The following is a 14,571-nucleotide window of genomic DNA, read 5'->3' as shown; positions in this document are numbered from 1 at the left end:
AGGAAAGAACAAGCTGCTGGGTGCTTTGCTCTGCAGTACTTGGTATTGCATAGTTGATGCTGCTTGTTTCTTTAATCCAATATTTAGTATATAGGAATATTAAGACTCAAACTGAATTTTGGATTTGTTCTTTCAATAAGATTATTTCACACTTAAGTCATTACATTTTGGAACAGTTTGTGTTCAGTTGGGACAATCACTTTTTCCTTGTATTCTTTTGACTTAATCAGGATGTCACAATCAAGCATATAGCTCAGCATAGCAGCAAAACAGATACTGCCAGTCATCTTTATAAGACAAAAACTGGATTTAAGTTAAAATGTGGGTCAAAGCTGAGTTGTGTTAGTGACACTGTGTGAAGAGATTGTAATGCCATCAGTGCTGCACTTGGACTTGAGTCCAACTTCCATCAGAACAGGCTGGAACACGAGGTACACTTCTGCTGACATCACTTACTAGATTTTTTGCTGTTGCTTTGGTGATCTGATTCCAGTCTACTTTTTGCCTTTGTATGTTGAAAATCTTAAGGATACATCTCAACATCTCTGTGCCATGCCAACAGTGTGTTGCTGCAGGTAGACATGCAGCAGTGCTCGTTCTGGCACACTGACTCCAATCCCTTTTCCAAAGGTGCTCAATCACTGAAAATCCAGTGATGCCTCTTTCAGAGGAATTTAGAAAGTTGTTGTTTTACACAGATGTTACATCAAAAAACAACTTGAGCCACGGTTAATTTGATTACCTTTATACCTTCCTGTATAAACGTTTATGTGAGTATGGACCAATGTCATCAGTCTGTGTTTATTGCTATATTGCTCTCTTCTTTTTTCTTTCTTTTTTTTTTTTTTTTTTTTTTTGCTACACAGTGAAGTTTGGCAAAGATGTTTTTAACTATGGAAGTGCTATATAATGTGAAAAAGTATTCAGTTTGACACACAGAATACATTCAGAAATTCTTGTCGTAGAGTTTCAAAATGTTGAGGAAAGCAATGGCTTAGGATGGATTGTGGGGTGTAGGGATTCCTAAACAGTGTTGATGTGCTTCTCAAAAATGAAAAGCCATGAATACCCTGAAGTTACTGAACTATGTATTAATGCTTTTCTTTCAGATCCTGTTTGACCAGACTCAAAGATCAATTAAAGCACAGCTTCAGACTTTTGTTAAAGAGTAAGTTACTTTGCACTTGTTATGGGAAAACCACACATAAAACTGAATTAAAAGCATCTGATATGAGTGAGTTGGTGAAACATCTTTCCTGAAACTCACCAGCCGTAAGTTGAGAAGAGCATGTTTTAGTTTGTCAAAAATCACTCTAAATCTGAGAGGCTTTTGTTTCAGCTGCAGAAATGTTTAAATGGAAATGGTTCAAATTACTAACCATAAATTATGTGCTGTCATTCTCCAAGTTTAGAAGAAAAGTGCTTACTAAAGCTTTTCCCACTAAGTAGGAGATACACTGATGTAAATTTCAATTTTTTCCTTTCCTCAGAAAGAGGACAGAGAGGCTGCAGTAATACTTTGATTTCTTTATTTGATCTCAGCATTTGTTAAAGAATGTGAAAGCCAAGAAGCTCGCTGTAACAGTCACAACACAGGCTGTTTAGTGAATCTTTAAGCACTTTGTGCTTTGGAATTCATTTGCCATCTATCTTTCCTTCGTTGCAGGGATATTAAGAAATTTAAAGATGCAAAGAAGCAGTTTGAAAAAGTTAGCGAAGAAAAAGAGAATGCTCTAGTGAAAAATGCCCAAGTTCAAAGAAATAAGCAACATGAAGTAGAGGAAGCAACCAATATTTTGACTGCAACACGGAAGTGTTTCCGGCACATAGCTCTGGATTACGTTCTTCAGGTCAGTGCAGCAATAATGCTTTTCAAACTTGACATCTCTGACCTAAGTGTATTCTGTAAGTTGGCTGTGCTGTAGTTCCTTAAATATTTAAAATATAACCTGTAACCCAGCCTAGCAAATACTAATGACAAGAATCGTTCTGGTGTGGCAGTGCAACCTATTAGTGGGGTGTAGGGAGATTGGCAGCCACTGCTGTAGACTGGGTCCTTGTGTCCATTGACCTGCAGCTCATTTGTCTTTTGGAATTTGTGTGTTCTAACGTTGTACAGTTCCTATGATAAAGGTGCCTTTATAGAGCAAGGCAAAGTTTCAGCATCTCTTAATTAATGCAGGCAAAAAATGAATTCACCCTTAGGAATCCCTTCTGCTTGGATGACTCTTTTCTGCTGGAAGAGCGGCTTCACAATAACAGTCTCTTTGCAGCTGTACTGACTTTGAACTGCATTTCAAATCCCTCGCTTTCCTCTTATTCTCTCCCTTGAGCTGGGGGTTTGTTCTGTACAAATTTAATTATTTTCACTGCAGACAGTTTTCCAAAATACCAACTGTGGAACTATAGAACTACATTCTGGTTTTGGTGTAGAATTACAGCCTGGGTTTGATTATAGCTTCACTAAGCTTTCCTGCTGCTGGAATCTCTGAACTGATACAGAGGTGTTAAATTACAAAATTACACATTTCTTTTCCTGCTGTATGGGGCCTTTAAATCCAAGGCAGGTCTGGGTGGCAACTTTGAGGATTAGGAGACAAAGAAGATAAAATTAAGTGAATGTCAAGAATTAAATCCTTCTATTTATATAAAGTGAAATATCTCAAGTTCTAGGGCAACACCATTGGCCAGTTGCTTCAGCCATTTTAAAAGTACAAGTATATGCAAAATGTGACTGAAGTTACAGTGATCTTGTTTATTTCAGTGAGTGGGGGTTCTGGAACAGTTTAGAAAGTGTCAGCTGAAAGGAAAAATAAATATGGCCCAGTCTATTCTTTGCGTCTGGACACTGAAGGCAGTGATGCTGCCAGCAGCATTTTTAAGAGATTGGTGAGCAGGATCAGCTCATGCTGTCAAAAAGAGGATTTGAAATGTTCAATTCAGTTTCTTGAAAATGGGTACAAATTTTCCTTGTTTCAGAGGTTTACTGCATTCCTTCTATACAATGTGTAGTGTCTTAATTTTCTCTTCTTGCCTAAGGAAGTTGTGACTATTAGTGTAGAAGTCAATAGTTGCAAGCTTTCTATGATTGCATCACTTTAAAATCATTAAAAAACTCACATACAGCTTCTGCAGTTTTAGAAGTGCCATGTGAAATTAGATATTGAGTTATGCTTTTTTGTTGTCTTAAGCTTTGATGTGATTATTTGGAAGTAATCTGAAGTTTACCCCTATGGGGGAAATTTGTAAGCTGAAGAAAATCAGCAAAAATCAGCAACTTTTTTCTTTTTTCTTTAGATCAATGTTCTTCAATCTAAAAGAAGATCAGAAATCTTAAAATCGGTAAGATGTGCTTTGATTTCTGTATAGGGTATATTTGAATACATAAAATGATAAATGACTGCAAAGCAGTACATTAAAAATGTAATTTTACTCATTAAACATTACAAGTACAGTTGGCACTTTGATGATAGTCAGCTTGGTCTTTACTATAACTTGGCATAGAAACTTGGTTACTTTTAGCAATCTCTTGGTTCAGATTTGAACACTTTAATAAGGTTTTCATTGTTCATTGGGATGTGCTGCATGGTTAAAATTGAACTTTGTTTGCCAAGAATTCTGCTATTTAAGTCTGCTATATTCATTTATAAACAATAAATACTTTTCATAGTCTATTCTAAGATGGATTAAGCTATTTGTACAAAAATGGTATTTTTTATATAAATAGCTTAGAGTCAGCTAATATACAAGATGTTTTAGTATGCTGTCTGCTAAATAGACCACAAAATTAAATGGTGCCTTTCTTTCAAAGCTCTAAATTTGTATTTTCCTTAATTTCTTTAACTAGCACAAAGTTCTGTTGGATCACAGCAGTATAGCTGCTTGTCATTGTGCTCTAAATCTTCCCCAGTTGTTTCCTTTATGACTGGACAGTCTTATCTCAGCTGTGTTCAGAAAAGTTGTTGTTTTGGATAGTTGGTAAATAAATCATGTAGTCTCTCTGTTGTACATATGCTAGTTAAACAGGCACTAATAAATTTTTAGATGACAGGAATTACTGTGGTTTTCTGTCCTTAATGCAAACATCTTCTAAAATATTTCATGTGGCTCTTTGCTGCCTTTACCTTGCATGTTTGTTACAGCATTGAAAGCTGCACAAGCTGTTGACGTAGAACTGCAGGGAGCAACACAGCAGAAAAGAACTCCAGATTTTTTGCTTCTTTTTTTTTCTTTTAAGTTCTGTTCACATGGAGTTAAGGAACATTTATGCAATATCTGATAAACGTTGAGCCTTTTTTAAATATCTTCTTTTTTTTTCCCTCCAGATGTTGTCATTTATGTATGCCCATTTGACCTTTTTCCATCAAGGCTACGATCTGTTCAGCGAGCTTGGGCCCTACATGAAAGATCTGGGTGCACAGGTAAGACTTCAAAAATAATGCCTTATAAATAAACAACCCTATGCTGGTGTGGAAGAAAGGTCCATCTATGTACATATGTAGGCATATTTTGGATTGATAAAACCAGCCTGAATTCTAAATGTCTATCCATGTATGAAAGCAAATAAATGAGAGCAAACGGGTGCATCTGCATTCATCTCAAGCAGTTGTGGTGCAGTGTTTGTGACATTTTCTTGTTCTGTCCTGCCATCAAGAAAGGAAGAGCTGCTTCAGCTGCAGCCCTCGGCCTTTGGTGCACTAGTAGCAAGTTAAAGGTTCAGGTGTGTGACTGTCCTTAGCACTGGCTGGGTGCCTTTTATTCTTTCACATCCATCCATTTTGAGTTGTAGTTGTTGAACTCTAGTGCTTTGATAGTACAGAGTGTGTTCTGTACCTGTTTGGAAGAGGAGATGGGGAAAGCAAACAAAAGCTGTAGAGTTGGGAGCGCTTTATGCTGCCAGTCAGGTTTCATGTTTCTTTTTCATTGATATCATTGGAGTTAGGAACACAGGGTTATTTTTGAAAGGCTGATCATCCATTTTCTTCGTCTATCTCATACGGAGTTTTCTCTAACACTCACTTTGGTGCTGGTATCATAGCAACTAAAGGAGTTAAATATAGAAAACCCAAAGCTGAGAGTGTTTAATTTTTTTGCAAATGGAACAAAGCTGGATTGACATCCCTAAAGTTGTACAACTTGTTGAATTTTCCGGTTGCAGACATTGGCTTTTAAGTAACAGATACAGACTTGTAAATAGCTGATGAAAATGTAACTGCTAATGATTCTGCAGTTTGCTTTGGTTGAATTATGTGTTTGACAGGCAGTGAAGGAGGTATGGTGAGACAGAGGAGGTATGGTGAGACAGAGGAGGTATGGTGAGACAGAGGAGGTATGGTGAGACAGAGGAGGTATGGTGAAACACGAAATGGGCATTTGTTAGATTTTTCTGAAAATACTCTTGGCTGTTTTTGTTAGTAAATAAATTCTCTTTCGCAGGTGAATCCTGTGCTCATATGACATTTAATAGCATGAAATAGTAAAATTTAAGCAATCTTAAGTTGTACAGTTGTGTGTAATTCTTTTATGTTTTCAAAACTACTGGTTTACATGACAGAACTGAGCATCTTCTGTGTTCTGAATATTTTAAGTCAGTGTAGTATCACTCATGGATCAGATCATTGTAAGAGAAGCTTTAATGACACACGAGTGATATGTGGTTTTGCATGGAAATTTTGATATTTGGCACTTCTCACATGAAATGTGGTATTAGTTTAAAAACAGAGCTGACTTGAATTTTCATTCTAGGGTAAAGATGCAAAAAGTTAAACATCTTACTCTTAGTTCTGCATAGAATACTGCTTAAAAACATTGAAATAGTATAGTATACGTTCACCAGTAAATGCAGTATTTTGAGGAATCTAATTTTTGAAGGCTAACCAATGATGGGTAGGAGGACTGAGATTTTGATTGAGTGATGTGATTGCCACAGTTCTCAGTAGTTGTTTGCTGTTTGGTTGTTGTGCTTCTGACCAGAGTGAAAAGAATAAGTTCTTGTCTGAGTTTTGGAGCTGGAATGATGCAGTGCTGTTTTTGTAGTGAAAAGCAGGAGATGGAAAAAGGTGTTGTTGAGAATCTGGAAACTGACAGAGCCTGGACTTAGAAACACGTCCCAGCTGTGTGATGGTTCATAACCGTTGGGCTGTCCAATGTAAAGGTGTGAGACCCTGTGGTCTCCTTTTTTTTCTTTTTTTTCTTTTGCTCTCATTTGTTTCATTTCAAGCAGGGCAAAGAGAGCAATGGAGGACATGACCGGATTTGGCAGAGAATTCTGTGTGTGGTTATGGGAGTGGATGGAGGTGATGTAAGTGGTGTGTAAATGAGGGGCTCTGTTAGTCACAGGGTGCCCTCTGCCATGTGACTGGTTTGTGTTACACGCTGTCCAGTTTCCTGCATTTAGGCCTGGAGTTGAACAGTGTCTGCCCCTCAGATGCAGAGCTGCAGGCTGCAGTGCTCCATAAGCAGTGTGGCTGTGTCACTGTTGAGTATCTGGGGATCGTGGAGTTGTGTTAACAGCTGGATAAAGCAGGAGCTCATCAGGCTCTGTAGCATTTTGTGGAACTACCAAGATAGTTGAAATGTCAAGCAATGTCTGTTTCTCCACCCCATTCCTTGTTTAAACATCAAAGCCTGAACAAACAAACTTACTGTCTAAGAGGATATCTTAAATTTCCTGCCTTATTTTTCCTTTATGGTTTCAAAACTTTTATTTTTTTTATGGTGGCATTATAGACATGGATATAGCAAGCTTTTTTGTTTTTTTTAAATCACTGATTTGGTAAGGATGATAACTTCAATCAAATCCCTCTCTACTGTGACAGTGCAAAATCAGTTGTTTCTGAAACAAGAAGCAGTTTTTGAATGGTCCTAAGATGCAATGGAGCCTTGCTCAAGTAGTTCTGGTGACTCATTCAAAGCCACCAATGCAAAAGCCTGGTTGGAGCAATTCCCTCCTCTTTCTGGAAGGAAAAAATCACTATCATTTGCTCTTTCTAGTTTTGGCTGCTGAATCCAATGCTGCTGCATAGGCCAGTCAGCCAGCAGGAGCAGCTAAAGCATGAGTCATTCTCTTCAGAGACTGAGCACCAATGCGGTATAGGAGTCGCATATGCTTGGCATCATGCTGTTCTTTGAAACATTTCTCCTAGGGCTTACAAGAAATGTGCACCTTTCATAGAGGTTAATTCAAGATGATAGGTGCAGTGCTTTAAACAAGGCTTCAATGGTTATTAAAGGTAAACACTTTAACCAGAGAAGTGGTTTTTTACTATGCAAATGAAACAAATCGTGCAATGTCTAGACATAATGTGTTCTATTTTTTTGTCAGTGTTATGAAATCTACAGAACCAAATTTCTTTTGAAATCTAAAGATCCCATTTTCTGTTTTTCTTTACAGCTGGATCAGTTGGCTGTAGATGCTGCGAAGGAGAAGAGAGATATGGAGCAAAAGCACTCCACTATTCAACAAAAGGTACTTCAGAAATGTAAAGGGTACACTGCACATCCATTTTCATGTCTCTGACATCTATGCCCAAGGGTTCATCTCTGCATTGGAACAGTGAAAGATGTTATCTTCAGCACAGAGAATTAGACTTGCACGTCCTTAAGCATAAGATGGGATTGTAGTTATTCATTTTTATGTAACAGAATATAGTATTATATTTAGTTTTGACTGGAACATAAATAGAATATTAGGGTTGCTTTGGAGTTTTTTTAGGGATCCCTAAACTTTTCACTAGAGTTCTTAATTCCAATCACATTTCGGGTTCAGTATGTCTGTAAAAGTAGCTCTCTCTTTCTCCTGTATGCTGTAGGAGTGAGAGATACACTGCACACTCATGCAGTCTTATGTATTGCTCTCCTCCTGAACTGTGCCAAACGAGTACAGCACTTTCTTATAGTCTGGCAGCTGCTGTTGCCTATAAAGAGGCAAAGCAAACTTATAGGCAAACTGTATAGGATAACTGTAGGACTGTATAGGAAAACTGTATAGGCTTTCTCATGTAGGGTCTTCTCTTCTGTGCAGTTATGAAAGTGGTAACATGAAATTGTTTTGAATGTATTCGTATGTATGATAACTCTTATTTTTGCTTACTGACAAAGTGTAGATTGTTCACATTATGGGGGAAATAACGGTCGGATGATTCAGAAGCTCTAGATAAGTATTGATTTTGCGGGTATAGTGCTAGAAGTTAAATATGTATTATATAGATTTTTTTTCTATTGAACTCTCTGATAGTGCAGGTAGTTTTGAAATGAATTAGATACCAGTTTGAAGGTAATGGAGCACTTTTTACTCTCATTCAAATACATTCTGTATCATTCAGGTGTCATAAATTTTGGAAAGTGTAAGTGAAATCTGAATAAAGAAATTCAGTAGTGGAAACATGCTAGTATTCCAATTTTAGGTATCATTAGTAGGAGTCAGTATAAATAGTACTGGGAAATGGGGAACAGGTGAGGTCAGTGCTTGTGTTCAAATTTGCTAGCTCTAGGAGTGGGCGATGGTTGGGGTTTTTGCTCTTAGAGAATAGCAGTGCTTGGTGAAGGAATTTAGTTATGGACAATTATATTTAATTGACCAAAGAAGTAATAACTTGTTACCATGCATTATGGTTGTTGTTGGCAGTAGTGTTTATGTTCTTTTTTTCCTCAAATGCTGCTTAAGGCTGCTTTACAGGTAAACTGTTTCTGATTGTATTAGCAGTGTGTGTGTATATATAAATATATATATTGCAAACAGCATTCATGTGAGATTATTAATTTATTAAGTATTTTAATGGAATGACCATTTTGTGCTGTCACCAAAATAATTCGGTACATTCAGTTGTATCGTATGTTGTCTTCTGAAGTTGTGTTTTGTGTTATCAGTGTTGCCTCTTGTTATCAGTTGAGTTACTGATGTGTTTTATGATAATGCATAGATTAATGCAACTAGGCTTTGGAAGGCATGCCTTACTGGAAATTCCTCTTACAGCTCCTACTTTTTTTTTTTCTTTTCATTTTTTATTTAAACCATGCTGTCTGTTTTATCTCCCACTTGCTTTTCCCAACCTTCCCACCAAGTTTGTTTCCAGTGCATCAGGAGTTCAGAATCTTGAACTGCCTTAGACCTCAGATCTTGTTCTTTACAGCATTTTATCATCCATTTGACCTGATCAGGATGTCAGCCTGTTTCTATTTTCTTGTCATGTTGCTTTCCACTGGGTTACCCCTCAGGCATATGTTCCCAAATCTTCCAGTTCCAAATCCGTACGTGTTTTATAACTATTGAAACTTCTTGAGTTGAATATCTCATGAAGTGTTTATGGATTTAATGTACTGAAGTTTTAATCTGATGCTTCAGAATGATGCCTTTTCTTCATTGTGTGGATAGACAGCAGTTCCTTTTCTGAAATCTATAGGTAAGTGCATGTGTGCACACCTACCCACCCACTACCTGTGTTTGCATACGTGTGCATCTGCATGCTGAATAATTGCACTAATTAAATAATCCATCACATCCTTCCTTATGATCATCGTTTAAATAGACTGTTACTGGAATAGCTAATGTAAAAGCCATGGAAGGGTTTGGTCACTACTATAATTTGTTTTCTTGAGATAATTGATGTTTGATTTTTGTTTTAAATTTGTGCTGTATTTACTCAGCAGCTATGCAAGAAGCCATTATTTTAGTGTAAGAAATGCTTTTTTGCTCCTCATTATTTGAAGCAACACATACTAGGGATTACCTATTACTGTTAATTTATGAGATTTAAAAATCACTTGTGAGCAGCATTATGGCCTTTTGGTTCTGTGACGGTAACATTTTGTTCTAAAACCAGGGAAATGGTACCAGAAGCATTTGCATCAAACCCCAGGTAGTGTTTTTGTTCTATTCAAATCCCACTTTCACTTAAAAGACAAAAAACCCTACCTGTAAAGAACTGTTCAGGAAACAGCTGTAGTGAGAGTGATTTGAGTAAACAAGGAATAGGAAACCAGATGCTACCAGAGTCTTAAAGCAGTCATTAACCAGAGCTGCTGTTGAGACAGACTAATGCTTTTTGCAGAAGTGAAGATGTGCCAGTAATTCAAGTGCCTTGTATGTTCAGTGGTGATCTTGACTTCTGGCCCTTTGCCTTGGATTGCAAACCTTGTTACTTGAATGTGGTGTTGTTCTGAGCTCTTCCTCAAGGGACTTTCATCTTCAGCATAACAACAACCTTCTCTTTCAGTTTGCCTGTGTGATGGGATGGGAATGGAAGCAGCTTCCCAAAAGGGGGGTGTTTGCATGGTGAATGTCTTCTGCTTTGGTATATACTGGAGCAACTTTTCAGAGTATTATTTTCTTTGGTATTTGTTCTCTGTTATTTACTGCCTTATAAAAAAAAAAAGAGTTTGTTTTTCTTTAAAGAAGCAGAATACATCAAACAATATCTTTGCTTACAAATTCAAGTTTAGGATACTGATACGTTCCTGATGTTTTCTGAGTAAAATGACTCGCGTGGCTTTTGTGATGTGCTGGCAGTCAGCTCTGCCACTGAAAACTGGGGTTTGTGATGCTTTACTCACAGGAAAATCATGTGTAGAGAAACAAAGAAAACATGAGCTGTGAAATGACTCCAGTGTATGTGATAAATTTCGAAGTTGGTATAAAAATGCATTCACTGAACCACTGTCAAGTGCAGCATGCTGGGACCCACCAGGTTAACTGTAAATGTGGGAAGTTTTTCCATTGCCAACTGATTTCCTGCTCTTCGTGGACACTTTGTTTGTTTTTAAACTAAAGACAAACATCAACAACAAAAACTGCCAAAAGCATGCTGTATATTTCATTTGTGTAACTCACTTTTATGTCTTCCTGTAGATGGCCAGCCTTGGCAAATTGATACCAGAATATAAACCACAGATGTTCATTCCTTTAATCTTAATTAAATGTGTGGTATCACACTACAGTGTAAGCTTCATAATACTGGTTTAATTTTTTAAGTTCCAATCAGGTGAAGCGTGCTCTAGTCCTCAGCAAGTGAAATGAACAAACAAATGATATTTAAAATGCTCCTTATTGGCTGTGTGTGTGTTTAAGGAATATAAGATTCTGAGTCACACAGACTGGATTTATTAACATGTGATTCTCTTATTCGGGTTACTGGAAAGAGAAGGATGTATTTCTCTCCACCCCTGATTATTTTTTGTGATTCATTAAACTTTTCCATGATCCAAGGTAAAAATAAATTATGATGTGACCTCTTTTCCCTGTTCTTTAATTATGAATTGAGACGTTCAGATCAGACTGAGGTTATCTAGTTTTTCTACTTTAATCTCTTTAATTGGAATGAAGGCAGTTAAATGCTGTTTCACTGACTACAACTTTCAGTGAAGCTTTATGCATGAAGCACAGGGAAGCTTTAACCCCCTCCCCCAAGCTGGTAGTGTGTGCAGTGTTAGAGCTGTATGGCTGCATACTTCTGTGTCTTTATCTGCTCTGTGAAGGTGTGAGTCGTTCAGGAAAGCCATTAAAAATAACACCAAATGCATTTCATGAGGAAGGCTTATTGTTTAGACCACTTAGGCTGAGAAGGTAGTGAGATAAATGTTAAGATGGTGTGTGTCTTCAGAGGTTAAATCTGCTCCCTTGGAAGAGACAGTTGCATTTTCTGCAGAAGTTTTCCATACTTGAAGGAAAATGTGATTACACGGTACTTTGGGTAGAAAAGACTGAGAGAATGCATATTATCTTTCACTAGCCAAGGAGTCCAGGAGTCACTGAGGCAGGAAGATGCAAATCTTTAGCAGGTTTCATTATGTTTGGGAGCTGGTAAGTTGGAGGAATTTGTGATTTGGAGTGGGGGGAGGGTTGCCTTGTTGCCTTTTTTTGTTTTTGTTTTCCCTCTTCTCCCTGGAAAGGAAAGGATTTTTTTTTCCCAGAAAGAACTTAAAGCAGTTTGAGAATGTTTTTGTATGTTATATAAGCTGTAATGCTATGTTAAAACTACCATGATAAGGGCTTTGTGAAGTCTTTAATGCTTAGCCTGTTCTGATCTAGAAAACAGGCAGAAAATCAAGGTCGTGAGATACTGCACCAATTGGTAATTTTTGTGAAGCTTTTGTTTATAATCTGTCTTTCAGAACTTTTGCACTGATCTCCTATCAGTGAATTAATAAAAATCTAAATTCTACGTTTCAAATTTAGTCCCTCTGTAAAGATGGGTAGTAAAATACTTAGGAGAGTCACAGCATGAAATCTGCTGCTGTGCAGTTTATGTGGAAAAGCGCCTGCTTTTCAAAAAATGTTTATGAAATATTCTGCCCCCCTAATACTTACAGGACTTTGAAGTTACGAGACTATTTTCAGTGATGCCTCTTATGCCCTCATTGAGGAGAAGCCAAATGTCACTCCTCTATCTTAAGGACATATTTTACTAACCACAAGATTTAGTAATAGCATGAACATTGTTTTGATGTCTGGATATAGTTTGTAGCAAATAATGTAATTGCATGGTGCTTCTTGTATCCCTAGCAGCAGTTAGTCCCTTGCTCAATGAACAGCTGAGATGACCTTGTCTTAATTAGACAAGTCTGAATGCAAGTAAGAAAAAAGTGGAAAATTGGTGTATTCCTTCTCTTATCTGAGGAGCTACAGAGATAAGTCTTGGAGATACTTGCTTAATTTGTGGGATGCAAATAAATAATAAACAGTAAACTTCATAGTCTCGTACTGTAACTTTTCAGTAAATTAGAAGGTGACTGTTCATTCTCCCATGCATTTATTTCTGAGCTTTCATTTGCACAGAACTTGAGGGAGATACTGGAAGTTTAATGCATTTGAATGTCTACTTACTGCCTGTCCTAATATGAATGAGATCACAGGATGATAGAATGAGTCACAGAATACAGCTTGGGTTGGAATAGACCTTAAAGGCAGTTCCAACCCTCTGCCATGGGCAGGGTTGCCACCCATGCAAACTGGCCTTGAATCTTACCTGGGATGGGGCCCCTGCTGCTCTCTGGGCAGCAGTGCCTGTGTCTCACCACCCTCTGAGTGAAGAATTTTCTCCAAACAACTGATATAAATCTCCCCTCTTGGTTTAAAACCATTCCCCTTTGTCTCTTCACGATCTGTATGTATAAGTGTTGAGCAGGTGATTGTGGAAAAAAAAAGAAAATCTGACAGTTTTGGAGAAATCCCATTCATAACTTACGTGTGCAAAGCTCAGGAAAGATATAAGGACAAAAACTCAAAATGTAGGTGATCATTATCTACAGAATGCTCACTGTAGGTTTTCAGTAGCTGTAGCGTTCATTAGGTAATAACAACATATGTTAGATATTAATCAAATGATAGCTCTTAACATGATAAGCTTCTAGAAAATATGTTAGTTTTGTTCTCTAGAACATAGGTAAGTGTGCACCTCTTCTTTGAAATACAGCCTTGCTGATTCAGAGGCTTTCCTTGTCCTCCCTTGTTCTTTCATGCGCTTTGAGAAGATGGTTAGTAAAATAAATGAAGATTTCTGACCTATTAAAATAATCTCCAGCATCTGATCTCCTAAAAATACTTCTTTGTAAGTTGGTGGGGCTTAGAGTCACGACATGACTAGCGAGTGTTACAAGCTAAACATTAATCCTAAATAATTATCTTTTTGACATGGTCAATACCTGAACTTCTAATTGAACCTACAATGCGTTGTTGGTTTTCTTTCTTCTCGTTCCTTTGTATTAGGATTACTCTGGTGACGATACGAAACTGGAATACAACGTAGATGCAGCCAACGGTATTGTTATGGAAGGCTATCTGTTCAAGCGAGCCAGCAATGCCTTCAAGACATGGAACAGGTAATTTACTCAGAACCTCTGGCTTTTTAAGAGGCTGCTTGTTAAGCTCAGTTCTGGTCTGACTTATAACCTGTGCAGCTTACTGATTCCACAGATCCACCAAAACCCTTGGACTGCTCTTTGAGTCTGTGGAGAGAATGCTTCTTAGCCATTTCTCCTTATTATCTCTCCTAGAGGTTTGCAGGCCCTTTGTAAGAATTCAAAGTTCTTGAAGTTTGGAGAAGTCCTGTGTATGGAAGGCTTGCTTTATTGTCTGTGGTCTGGTTCTGTAATTGTGTTTTGATCTTTTATTTTGAAACAGAGCAATTATTACTATATGCAGTTTGCTATTTGAACATATATGCTGGGAAAATAAGCCTTAAGTGATGAAGTAGAATAGAAGCTGCACAGCTATTGGAAGCAGGGGAACATAGCAGAGAACTCGAGGGCTGTTATTTTTCGTGAAAGATAAGCATTGTTGTTCTTTACAATTCCAGTGTGCAGTGCAGTAACTTCTGCATAGCAGTTTTGATGGTCCTGTTGGGAATTCAAAGTGCACTGTCAGTCTTGTCTGTTTGAAGATGTTTATTTTACTATTGTTTGAATGTTTTTATTAGTGAACTGGGTTTCTTTTGCATCTCCAGTGGTGTACATTTTTTTCAAGGAAATGTATTCTGAAGCACTTATGGTGTAGTTGAGTGCAGTTCTTAAATTGTAAAGTTAGTTGGACATTGAGCTGCTCTTCCTGTCTCTTACTCTGCAGTTTTGCAGCAGTGC

The 14,571-nt window shown here is 37.5% G+C and overlaps 1 protein-coding gene across 9 annotated transcripts in view; it reads left to right on the top strand.

Annotated features, from left to right (window-relative positions):
• Positions 1–14,571, top strand: part of ACAP2 (ArfGAP with coiled-coil, ankyrin repeat and PH domains 2) — a 55,785-nt gene that overhangs the window by 19,849 nt on the left and 21,365 nt on the right. For all 9 annotated transcript variants that reach the window (XM_048955484.1, XM_048955479.1, XM_048955482.1 and 6 more), the window contains exons 5-10: positions 1,110–1,168; positions 1,667–1,850; positions 3,298–3,342; positions 4,326–4,421; positions 7,394–7,468; positions 13,703–13,815. In XM_048955484.1, coding sequence (XP_048811441.1) covers positions 1,110–1,168; positions 1,667–1,850; positions 3,298–3,342; positions 4,326–4,421; positions 7,394–7,468; positions 13,703–13,815 — 572 coding nt within the window. The remainder of the gene's footprint in view (positions 1–1,109; positions 1,169–1,666; positions 1,851–3,297; positions 3,343–4,325; positions 4,422–7,393; positions 7,469–13,702; positions 13,816–14,571) is intronic.

This window comes from Lagopus muta, chromosome 9 (genome assembly GCF_023343835.1).
Source record: "Lagopus muta isolate bLagMut1 chromosome 9, bLagMut1 primary, whole genome shotgun sequence".
Taxonomy (NCBI): domain Eukaryota; kingdom Metazoa; phylum Chordata; class Aves; order Galliformes; family Phasianidae; genus Lagopus; species Lagopus muta.
Note: the sequence above shows the minus strand (reverse complement) of the source record. Positions and strands in the feature narration are given on the sequence as shown.